The 13,327-nt window shown below is 32.0% G+C and overlaps 1 protein-coding gene across 6 annotated transcripts; it reads right to left on the bottom strand.

Moving 5' to 3' along the window:
- Positions 1-1,188: 1,188 nt before the first annotated feature.
- LOC143080793 (orexin receptor type 2-like) lies at positions 1,189-9,987 on the bottom strand. 6 transcript variants are annotated; one of them, XM_076256826.1, is made up of 4 exons: positions 9,849-9,987; positions 9,238-9,311; positions 6,297-6,379; positions 1,189-2,475 (listed from the first exon to the last, which is right to left on the bottom strand). In XM_076256826.1, the coding sequence occupies exon 4, from the start codon at positions 2,424-2,426 to the stop codon at positions 1,278-1,280; it is 1,149 nt and encodes a 382-aa protein (XP_076112941.1). In that variant the 5' UTR covers positions 2,427-2,475; positions 6,297-6,379; positions 9,238-9,311; positions 9,849-9,987; the 3' UTR covers positions 1,189-1,277. The 6 variants fall into 6 exon arrangements, with proteins under 6 accessions (XP_076112941.1, XP_076112940.1, XP_076112943.1 ...); XM_076256825.1 differs by lacking the exon at positions 6,297-6,379; XM_076256828.1 differs by lacking the exons at positions 9,238-9,311; positions 9,849-9,987 and adding an exon at positions 7,031-7,181.
- Positions 9,988-13,327: the final 3,340 nt, after the last annotated feature.

Raw genomic sequence — 13,327 nt, 5'->3', positions numbered from 1 at the left:
GGCAAATAGCATATATTTGTATTGCAATAGTTGTTTTGGCTGTGCCGGTCATATAGTGAATTTGTAATTTTGCGGTTCTTCGTAAAAGGTCAATGTTACTAATTTACATTTGAAAAATACTACGAAAATGCATTCCCAACTTCAAAGAATCAAATCATTACTCATATAGTAAAATAAGATAACAGTCACAGTATTTTCGAAGCACATATATTAATAGTTTAGAAACATATATGAGTCCAAGTGAAAATGAAATTTGTAAAGACATAAAACAAAGCATCGAGTATCCATTTGTAACAATAAAATCAAAACACTGAATCTAAATTTCATCATATATGTTACTTAAATAAATGACTTCCGTATGATCATTGTACAAAATTCAACCCATTTTGAACCCTAAAAAAAATTATTCCACGAAAGGATAAAGTTCTCAATCATACATTTTGCTAGTGTTATGGATAACCTGAACACCTGTAATACACGTTTGACCCTGCCAAATTCCTTAATGCAAATAGTTAAATTCTGTCTGTCATAATATTATTGTAGTTCATGTATTTGTTTATCATAAAAGGTCGTTGGTTTTCTGCTTTGAATATTTCGTCATGTAGATGCCTTTTTATTAAAGCTTGATTAATAAACACAATACTGGATTTGCTTTACATAACTAGGCCTATAGTTGCTCGTATGATACTGTGCTTTCGGTCTGGGATTTGATTTTTGTCCGACTATGCTTTTTTTCTCCCAGCTTTTTTGCTCTTTGTCCGTTGCATTCAATCCGTTTTGATTTTTGTCCGAAAATTTTGCTTTTGGTCCGACACTTTTGCTTTTTTACCGTTACTTATGGTCCGTGTTGCTTTTTGTCCGGTAATTTTGAGCAAAACGGACCGAAAGCAACGGACAAAAAGCAAATCCCGGACCAAAAGCAACGTACTTCATCACTCATATCGACGTCATGTGAACTTTGGTGGAAAGTTTTATTCACATCTCATAATTTTCATATCTATACAAAAAACAAAAGTACTGTCAAAGAAGAAAAAACGTATTCAAGTGATACAAGTCCCTTAAAAGTTTATGCTTTGAAATTTGTCGTGATTTTCCTCCTCAAAATACCATCCAAATCAAGAATAGTCGCTCTTATAATTGTTTGACGAATCATGCATGCAAAGTATTTGTGAATATAATAAGACCCCAAAGGTAGTATTAATTTATTACTTATAAATGAAATGAAATAATATGGTTTATTGCACTGAAAATGTAATTGTATATATGAGACGAGTAAGTTAAACCGTCGTTCCACCTCTATTCCGACAGCAACAGGAAGCAAGAATTCTTTTTATTAAGTTCTCAGTGTCTTTTCTAAAATTTATGTTCAGAAAACTGTATATACATGGATTAATGGCATTGTTAATAAAATACGACTTTGAGCAAAATTTGTAGAGCATTTCACCAGCAGACGTCAGAGATTCTTCAAAGTCTTTTTTCGTACTCCTTAAAACCATGACGATGAGAAATGGGAGGAAACTAATGACGTATGCAACAGTGACGGCAAATAATACTACAGTCGTACGAGTTACTTTAATCTGGTTTTTAGAACTTTGCTTTTTAAAATTTCGTGCAGATATTGTCGATTTCCGTCTTTCGCTTTCCCAGCTTCCGTCATTTCCGGACGACATTTCGGTACTTATTGGGTCGTTTGATACACCGTCTGATGAAGGTCTTTCTTTTGAAGTCGGAGTTTCTGGAAGTTTTTCTCCAATATTTGTTCGCTTACGTTTCCAAATGACCACACCAATTTGTAAGTATATAATAGTAAAAAATACAAAACATCCAATGAATAACAAGAATAGAAATCCATAATAAACTGTCGGATATACAGTACCTCGCATTGAGTCGTCGGTTGAGCAGTCGATAGCGTTTACTCCTTCGAGTCCAATATCGACACTTTTTTCTCCAAACAAAATACATGCTGGCCATGCTGCTAGTATTCCAACGACAACAGATAACAAACAGGCAATTTTTGCGTGTTTTACAGTCACTTGTTTCCCAAGACGGCATATTCGAAAAAAACGGTCAAATGCGACGGCGATTAGAATTATTGATGATCCAATAATAGAAACAGATTCAATGAATCTCAACAGTTTACATGCAGCGGGAGCGTAAAACATATAAGGGTATCGAAGATCGGCTACTTCCGTTGGCATTCCGACTAAACACGTGAGCAAATCCAACATGGCGAGCGCTAGTATGAAATAATGTGATGATGTTTTTGTTTGCTTACTAAGGTAAACGAAACACACCAAAATATTACCAAACGTTCCAACAAACATAAGGATTAACATGTATATAATCACTGGTAGATAAAACAGAGCTTTCTCGTCATTGAGACGAACGAGTTCGGCATGAGTATCTGTGATATTTGCAGAAGACATTTTTCCGTTAGATTATTTCCTTTTCTCGATGTTGTTTTTCATTCTTTATCTGAAATAGAACAATGCATTTTTTTTTTAATTATAGGGCTATGGTGTCCATGTTTTGATTTGATTATTCTTAACTTCTTCGTTACATATATCAGATAGTCTCAACCTTTCTATAAACTTAAATGTATTTGTATTTTGAATTTCAGAAACTCAAGCATTTCTTTCAAGTTACTCACAGAAATGCTGGTATTTCATTTTTCAAGTTACAAGGTGTTTCTGACTTAACCAATCCCGTTGTAGCAGTCAAATCTTACCAACCTTAAGCCCTCTCCGATTACACACAAAAACTGACCCCTCTTAGCGACACGTAGAAATCTACACGTATTTGTGTTTGTCCGTTAATACGAACAAACTATATTGGCAATTAAATTTCAAAAACTACTCGACAGAATTTAGCTTAAACATAATCTTGCATCCGCTCTGGTGTTTGCTTTTACAGTTCCTAATTGGGATTTAAGTGGAGTCAATTTGTTCTAAATTAATTTGGTGCATCATTGTTAAATCCGAACATTATATTTCTGGTCTAGTCCACGGCGACTCGAAACCAAATGTAGTACATTCAAAAGAATCAAATAAAAGTGACACAAAGAAATATCTGATAAGATCCGTCTATATTTAATTGTTACAAAGAATAAGTTGCCTACAACAGATAGTAACCCAGTAGAAAGTTTACACCAACGGTCCTTTGTTAAGAGCAGTAATGAACAATTCTTTGGAAGTCTCACGCTCCTGACAGCTTGTATCTATTTGTTGCTATTGATCTCTTGTATGTATACAATTACGTATAAGCCGTACGAAAAAAAAACACTATATGCTTTCAAAATTTAAAACAAGTTGGTTATGCTTTACTTGCTAGCCATATTCCGTAAGCTTTACTTGCTAGCCATATTCCGTTAGCTTTACTTGCTAGCCATATTCCGTTAGCTTTACTTGCTAGCCACATTCCGTTAGCTTTACTTGCTAGCCACATTCCGTAAGCTTTACTTGCTAGCCACATTCCGTTAGCTTTACTTGCTAGCCATATTCCGTTAGCTTTACTTGCTAGCCATATTCCGTTAGCTTTACTTGCTAGCCATATTCCGTTAGCTTTACTTGCTAGCCACATTCCGTTAGCTTTACTTGCTAGCCACATTCCGTTAGCTTTACTTGCTAGCCACATTCCGTTAGCTTTACTTGCTAGCCATATTCCGTTAGCTTTACTTGCTAGCCATATTCCGTTAGCCTCATTTTGACGATTACACATCTTGGTTAGTTCGATGTGCGTGTTTTTGCTTCAAATTTGTTCTAATGTTTTGTTGTTGTATTATCTTTATCAGTTTATCTGTCCTTTTTGTAATCTGTTATTTTGATATGATTCTGATATTATAGGCTTAAGTCATTATCTGAACTGTTGTTTTTTAATACTATCATTCAACTGATCGACATTAAAAAGGGGAATTATTTGAATACAAAAAAGAACCATTGAAGGAGGCTCGAGGGTTAAAAAATTTCAGCAGAAATCGAAACATTTTGTTTCATTACTAATTTATTTTTTACACTATTAGTTGTTACTTTATGATATGGTACACACAAACAAATGACCCCAGATGACTTTTAAAATGTTCATATCATTGAAAAAGCTCCAAATTATCTCCCTTTGGTGCAAAAAAACCCCAAAAACCATTTTTTTGCATGAAAATTGAAAAATCTTATTTAACTCATCGGTTACCTATATTTTTTGTATTATTTTTTCAAATAAGCTGTACTTAAACTAAGCTATTGTAAAATTTAAGCGATTTCTGTAATTTAGTTCTTTTTTTTTATTTCGATATTACCGTATATTTCTCCTATTAGTTCAATAACAAAAGGACCTCAACAAAAATGCATGCTTCTTTCGGTGGAAGATTGTAAGCTTAAATGAATGTGACCTCATGTTTTTATTCTATTTTTCTGTTAAGTATATGATAAAGTTCATTTATAGAAAAAAAAAGCGAAATCCTATATTTAAAAAAAAAGATTTATACCCCTTTACTCCCAAACTATGGTCGTGCGTCTGGCTTACTAGTACGCCAGGAATTACTCCATTGGTTGTCTCGTGTTTTAATGATTTAATCTGTAATGTTATTAGTGTTAAATACAATTATTATTTTAAATGTATGTTTTTATCTTTTCACCTCTTGTATAGACTCGGGGCATTAAAAAATTTAAACATATCACTAAGGAAAACACATCTGTCCATAATTGAAGACCATATATTCATTTATAGTTGTCTTTTAATATGTTGTTTCTGGTAGGCTATGTTTATACCTGATGTATACTAACTTGGTGATGCCAGAGTATCAGTGTAACGGTATTTTTTCCCCAACACATCATAAAGAAACATAAAACAAAACACCTAGTCTTGCATGAACATAGAATAAGTTTTCTTTAACTCTTTACTTGTAAAAACTGTACAATTTATAGCAGACTCTTTATATCTACTAGTATATTATTTTCTTACTTTTTCAAACGAATGCACAGCTTTAGAACTACATTTTTGTCTCTGGAAATGTTTGGTGAAATTTTCATATTTTGATAGATCCTTGTGTACGAGTTTAAAAAAAATAATAATAAGATGTTGTTTAATTACATGATGTACTAATGAAACAACAATCCATCACAGACAAAAGAACAAGGATGTTAAAAACAAACAATAGTTCACCCTATGGCCTTCAACATTTAACAATTTGTATCATCATTTTACATCTCATTAAAAACTATTCCATTATAAACAGAATCATTTGATTGATTGATTGTTGGTTGATTTACGCCGCATTAGCACAAAAAGGCTATATCGCGGCGAGAGCTAATTCGAATATTTTTACAATTTATCAAACAGAATCATTTAGATTCGAAGCCTAAACTTGTAACACTTGTTTACCTTGAACTTACGTTTTTGTTGTTCTGCATTTAAACATTTTGAGAGTTTATTCTGGTTTGAAGAACCAAATATCTGTGTATGTGGTTCATAGTAAAATCAGAAAGAGATGAAAAACCGAATGAATTCAATTATAAAATATGCTTGAACAATATTTTTCTCCATATTCTCATATAATCTATATGGTATTAAAAGACATATTTTGCTTTTGAAGATTTCTTGTCTTAATATTTCCATACAACCTATAAGATAAACCTATAGAGATCACAACATTGGTCGAATCCTAAGGTTAAAAGATCAGGTTTGGACAGTGTAACTATTTGGCTATAGGATTACATATGTACGTTGCCTCCAGATAAATGTAAACATCAAATTATTTACCTTAATGATTAAATATACTGTCAAAATTATGTACTATTTACACCTGAAATTCTATAATTATGTCAGATTTACTTCTTGCTCGAAATAAACAAACAAACAAAAATTTAAAAAAGAGCTTTGAACAGTTACATAAAGGGGAAAGATTTCTTAACAGTTTCTGTCTGTTTAATTACACCTATCCTTCGATATTCATTGACACGTAATTCATTAAAAATATATACATTGGAAGAAGACTTTCGAGCTTCTCGTAAAAAAATAAAATCTTACTCTTACGTAACAAGTAATTAAAACTATAGTTTTTTTTTATTATATAATAATGTTTGATCAAATCAAATTAAAAAAACAAAGAAATAGGAGTGTTTTTTTTTTTACAACTGACGATATTTGTTGACACTATTTTATAAATAGTTTTGAGAATGATAAAACATTTTAAGAAAAGAGAAAAAGAAAAAAAAAACATATTGAAATATTAAATTCTAAATAATACTTTAATCCAACAAAAAATGACACAAAAAGACAATAAAAAAGCCAAATTATATTCTTACCGTTATTAAGAGAACATTTGGTGATCTAACTATAAATCATTGACTTTTTAAATCACCTCTATTGCTTCCGTTATTGGCGAAACCTGGTTAAGTATAAGTAATTATTAAGTGTAAAATATACTTGAAATTATTAAAAACCACTTTAAACGGCTTTGACCTCTGATTTTTATTTAGCTTATTAATGTTTAAAGCGTTTTTCTTAGATATAAATAGGAACAATTTGTTGAATTTTGAGTCCATGAGAAAATTAAATAGGCATATCAACACAGTGCAACTAAAATCAAAATAGAAACTTTCTACATAGGCAAAATTAATTCATTAGAATAGAAGTCGTTGAATTTCACATCTTATAATACAATCATAATTTTTCATTTAATTGCAGAATATTTGTCAAAGCATCTTAAGACACTGCGAACATTACCTACACGGATAGGTGAATTAATAATGTTTTTAATGTACTATATACGAGGCAAGTTTGTGTGTCATTAAGTTTGAAAAATATGGTTTGAATGAACAAAGAATTCCAGAGATCACACACACACATACAATGTATCTACGTTAAAATATCGAAATTACATTTCATATTTATACTCATCTCGGGTTCTCTATATACTAAACTAGTTAAACTTTATTATACCTTTAAAATAAAATAGCAGCAGTTAGAACTTGAAATAATTTTGGATACAGTTGGTGCTACTAGTATAGTCTATCTGTCTTTAAGAGTCTAAACTTACTTTTAGATAGTGAATTGGTACATAACTCCATGATCATTAATACGACCATGTTTACCCAAATCAGACTAGGAAGAGTTATAGATTGAAATATATTAACCTATCAATCAATGTCTACCAGTTCAATCAACCGTGTCTGTAGTCACAGTACAAATATTCTACTTGGTATTGCTGCAACACCATTCTGATATTTTTAATTTGTATTATCAAAAATATTACAATACATTGTACCATATAATTCTAAATTAATTAAACATCAGAAATCAAAACGAGGCAATTTATAAAAGTTAGATAGCTACACACTTTACTACTATATTCCATTGGTTAGAAAACCAGTTTATTTTACTCGGGACAAACACTTGTAAAATGTACACGTCTTAGTAAAAATTTTCCAAATGTTGAACATGAAAAGTATGTCACGTACCAATAGATGTAAGGATAAATAATATTGTTTTAAAAACATTACTTCTACCTTTTTTTATCTTTAGAGAGGAAGTGGTGTATTAATTAGTCTAATTTTTAATTTGAAACACGACTTATTTGGTCGGGTTGTTGTCTCTTTGACACATTCCCCATTTCCATTCTCAATTTTATTATATATTTCTTTCAACTTTTTTTCTGCATTATGATTCTGTTAACAATTAATCTTGGTCATTACATAAAGCCACTGAGTCCTACTCTATGCAGTCTTAGTAGAGGGTGCTCCTTAAGTCCCTCTCAACTTCTTTGATTTCTTAAATACCGTGTAAAACATTTTCTACGTGTTCCATTGACGCTAGGTCATGTCTGTAGTGTGTAACTCAACATGCAGACAAATGTCACCTTGGTGTTTATACATTACGATACAAGTAAAATTTGAAATGATAATCTTGTATCTTCCCCTGTAGAATTCTCTTTTTGTAAATATACACGGTGGAGGAAGAGTGCTATCTTTTGACGTATATTCCACATCATCCTTTATTTACTGTAGATATTGTTTAAAGGGCAACTTTAAGATTGGAAGAGCCATGCAGTTCGAAAAACAAAAAACGTTAAGAAACATTTTAAGAGGATTTAGGAAACATTTTACAAAATACAAACTGTAATCTAAAATGTTACGAACACAAAACTATTTAAAATTGGGAAACTTTATATATAGATGCTTCATTTAGAGCTGAACAAGTTACAAAGGTATCAAACACTACAACTTTATATTACACAAACTGAACCTATTATCTGGCACGCAATTAACTTTTGGCATCATTATAAAATATCTTTTGAGTGTGTAAAATGGAATTCTGCTGTTAAAATGATATAACATACGTATTTATCCTTGTAACAAGTCAATAAAACTAGATGAAAATGAAATAACTAGTAGAATAGGAATGAGACAAGTCAGGTAGTTACCCCTTTTCCAAAGTTTCTTGCCGCTAAGATTATTAAGCTTTGCATATTTCTCTATCTTCAATAATATTGCCCTATTCCACTCCCGCTTTGACTAAGACGTATGTACTGATCCAATGTCCCCGCTTTGTTCCTAGTGTACCAGTTGAATCTAACAGTTGTTTCCTACCGATGGAGGTTATCTCGTTTAACTATTACATAATCACAAATTTTGTTTTGTTTAATTCAAGAATATTTCAATGTTTTGACGTCAAACAAAGTACGTCATCATAAAAAGACACAAAACATGCAGCAGTACTTACATAGAATTATATCATCTATCCCATGTATAGTTATATCCAGTTAATCAACTAAAAGCTCGCAGTTTTGAACATCTTTTGAAAGTGATTTCGACCTTAAGCAAGTCACCGAAGATTTTCATCTAGTCCGGTAGACTTGGGGTCAGTATTTTGGCCAACTAATAAATCAGAATCCTCATCTCTATATATGTACACACGTAAGGACACCACATTGACATATTTACCGGAGCAGGTATTTACATGTTTAATGTAATTAATTTTAGGATGATTTAAACATGTTAAAATTACATGTAAATGTAGATCTAAATAAAGATAACATATTAAATTGTATTTTAACACCTTTCCCTTATTTTCAAATCTTTATTCTTAAACATCCGAAAAAACACACAAGCCGTTTAAATATACAATCGAGTAGATAGATAGCTTATTCAAAAACCTACGCATTTAAATACAGTCATATAATTAAATTCGACTTTTAAATTCTACAATTTAACTTTTTGATTGAAATTATTCATGACATAGACTTACTTGTTGACATTCTATTACTGCTCTTCTTTAGAGAACACACGTGAAGGTCTCATTGGATGCTCATTAGTTGAGACCTACAAAATGTGAAACATGTTCTAATATAAAATTGTAATTTGCTTTTTCATATTAGTTTACGATATTCTTTCATTGGTAAAGAGTTAAGTCGTGATTGATGATCTCGAATTTAAATGCAGGAAAATCAGGAATGAAGACGCCATTCTTAGTTGAAAGATATTAAATATCTGATTGTTCTCCTGTTAAATGGGAAATAGTCCGAAATCAAATGAGACGATGCTTAACGTCACGGAAGTCATTACAAAGACTGAATTCAGATATTACTGAGAAGCCTCGACAACAGACAAACATATGACAAATCATTGTGATTCTGTTATTTTAAGTAAAATATTATAAAAGAAATTACTTATTTGAATTCGAAGTACAAAATGCCATTTTTAAAAATACAATTCCTATAGGAAATACGACATTTATTTTTAGCTAAAACATCTCACCAATATCAAATTTCGCAGTGTATTCATCAGTTGTTAAATATAATGTAAAGTTTTAATTATGTTTGCCCTCGATGTCGTACAATAACTGAGTTTCCAACTTACCTCTCTTAGTGAGTTCTATTAGTATTATGATCATCATCCAAGCAAATACCAATTGCTACATTTTCGTAGTCTACTTTTAATGTGATTTTATCTTCTGTTATTTTTTATATAAATGGCATGATTATATCCTGTTAGGAAAACATTAAATAGAATTAAATATATATCGAAAACGATAAACACTTATAGTTCATGTTTCGTAAAATCAACAAATATAGGATAGTAGTGTATTGTTGAATGTTTTTCATTCGTTTAGATATATTTTCTTTTAGCACTCTTACTTAAATAGACTTTTTAAAGACTTCTTCAAATTTGATTAGAGTGCTAATGTTAGGTCGATGGTGTAAATTGGTTTAAAGAGAGTATTTAACTGTTTAATTTGGGTTAAATCATCCCTCACACAACGGATAAGGATCAGCAGATCAGGTATGAGTCTCCCTTGTAGAAAACATTTAACGATCTATAGTTGTCAATGACATACGTGTTTTGACGAATTCTAACGATTCTCGGTCTGTGCCATTTTGATTTTGTTATAGAAAATGAGAAAGAGGACAATCAAAATGTCGAGAAAAAAAAATACCATGCCAAAAGTGTAAAGCGACAAAAATGGCCAACAAAAAAAAAGCACACAGAAACTTAATATTGAGTAACACGAACAACACCAACTACCGCCGATGAACTCAGGTGCTTCATAGGGATCAGCAGTTTCTGGTACTATAATTTTGAAATTTATTTTATTTCTCTTCCTGTGTGACGTTTACATTCTGACGTCAAACACGGGACTCTACATTAGAGTTGATGTGAACCTTGCCATTTAGTCACAGGACTCCAAATATTTAATCCTTTATTGCAGGATTGTTCACGCATCGATGTAAATATAATGGAATTTGATGCGACTGTCATATAAGTGAGAGGATAAGCGCTATAAAACCAAGTTCAATCCACCATTCTTTGCATTTGATTTTGCCATTTGAATAAGGACATTCCGTTTTAAATTTTCCTCGGAATCCAGTATTTTTGTCATTTAACTTTCTACACTAGTGACACTCGCTAGACAGCATTTTATTTGTTTGATTGGAAATTGTTTCACAAAAAAGAGTAATACTTTGTTACCATGTTTTAACATTTTAACGGTTTTGACATTTTCCAGTTATACCTGCCTACTACGTTTTCATCTGAAGCTAAATAGAAAATCAAACAGATAAGAAGGAGCCCATAAGTAATGATATGGAGAAGTAAGGAATAGCCTGCCTTTCAAATAATATGTGAGATAAAGGGAAAAGAACTAGAAGTGCAGAACAACTGAAGAATAGTAAAAAGAAGAAAGCGAAAAGAAGGGCGAATTTCTCCAAGAATCCAACTTGAAAGAAACGATGGCAGCTATTCCGAACACTATGGAAAAAGTGATCATTCCAGAAAGCAGGCAGAAGTCAGAAGGGTGCTTTGTACTGGTTCCTTTGATAACTTTTTTGTACAATAGGAAACAGATTCATAAGGCATTTCACAGTTTAGGACAAATACACTGTTGAGCGTTGGTTTACACATCTACTTCTCTGTATTGGCAAACAGAATGATAAAACATATGACAGAGAATTGTTACATCGATATGCAGAAAGGGGGTATTGTAGGTGTTTTGTTGTGTCTAGGCACGACCAGTGTTCTAATCCAACTTATACATGAGGCGAAGATCTGAAAGACGAAATTGGCAGTTTTTAGTCCAAAAGTAATTTGGTGGAATACACCTGCGATTTAATATAGATAATAAGACAACAGCATGACAGAATTTAGAGGTTGCAACTATTCATTATGAGTATGAACATAATCATGAAGAGGCAGAAAGAGAAACAATAGGTCCAAAGATTCATAGATTTTTCTACCAGAAAACAAGAGGGTTCGTTGAGAATATCGTCTCGTATTCAAGCAAGTTGGATTCTTTTAGTACTGGAAGAGGTAGTCACGTGGGCCAGAAGGATGACATTTAAGTCAAATAAATCACGACCAATGATAATGAGGAAGAGTCAGATATAACAAAAGTTAAAGCTTAAGATCCGACTAGTGGAAATACCAACAATTGTAGATTAACCTATTAAGTGCCTTCGAAAATGATTTAATAACACTCTATGACAAACATGAGAAAACATTACAAACACAGGTTTCGGAGTTGCTTGATTTTACAATTTGGTTAGGGAATTTTCCGTTTTGAATTTTTGCTAAGTGTTTGGTATTTTTGGTATTTTACTTTAAAGAAGATGGACAAGAGTGGATTGCCTGTAGAGTTTGAGACTTGGATATACTAACATGAATAGCTATCAAAACTGACATGGCTTCTCATGATATATGAAATGACAGCCATAGGTCTGTACAGTCGAACATCACAAACCCAGCTACCTTTACCATCAATTTTGGAGGAATACAAAATATCAAACAGCAGACTTGTAAAGACTCTCATAGACTCGAAAGGATAACAAGATCAGTAAGGGTGGAATCAAGACTGGCCGCAAATGGTCAGCGAGAACTGGAGTGTGAGTCAAGGCTCCGTGTTGAAGGCCGTTCATTGACCTATAATGGTTTACTTTTATAAATTTTAGTTTGGATGGAGAGTTGTCTCATTGGCACTCATACCACATCTTCCTATATCTATAGATCAAGCAGAAAGTATTATTCATCACAAAGACATAAATGGCAACACCTGAACTGATAGACAAGGCTAAGGAATGACACATTTCAACAGTTGTAAAAACCAGAACCAAACATGAGAAGAGCAAAATGATGCATTCAGAAATAAGACAAGTAAAAGAAAATAAAAAGAAGGGCAAACACAGTAGCCGTCAAGAAGCATTAATATATAGAGTGGAACTTGCCAGAAAGAAAGACCAGTTACGAAAGATACAACCATTCAGAATTTCACTTATGTTTTGATCATTCTACGCTACACTTCCTTCTCATTCAAGCGTAGTGTAGACTGATAGAAGAAAAAGGCTGCAAGTTATGTAGAGAAAGAGGCATTTTGCCAGACATTTATGAAATCACATGGAAATGTGACGAAAATAAACAAATACAAACTGTGAACTGATAATAATTTGACGCTGAATTCATAACAATGATGTCACGAGAAAAATTTGAAAAAGGCAAAAATTAGGAATTATTTGTGTTAGTACATGCGCTCAAACATTTTTTTCAGGAACTAAACTATTGTAAAATTTAAGTGATTTCTTTAATGATATTATCTCTTTTTCTTCTATTAGTTGAACAGAAAAAAGGACCTTAACAAAATGAATGCCTTTTTCGGAAGTAGTTTGTGAGCTTAAATGATCGGTGACCTCATTTTTTATTTCATTTTCCTATTAAGTATATGATAAAGTTCATATAGCGAAATCCTATATTTAAAAAAAAGAGCTATACCCGCGAGCCCCATTAAGACTGAATACAAAACAGAAGTCTAGGTATTGATTTACCATTAGTTACTAGTATTGGAGAGTTAA

This window comes from Mytilus galloprovincialis, chromosome 6 (assembly GCF_965363235.1).
Source record: "Mytilus galloprovincialis chromosome 6, xbMytGall1.hap1.1, whole genome shotgun sequence".
NCBI classification, from domain to species: domain Eukaryota; kingdom Metazoa; phylum Mollusca; class Bivalvia; order Mytilida; family Mytilidae; genus Mytilus; species Mytilus galloprovincialis.
The sequence above is the reverse complement of the archived record's forward strand: the minus strand, read 5'-3'. Positions and strand labels throughout refer to the sequence as shown.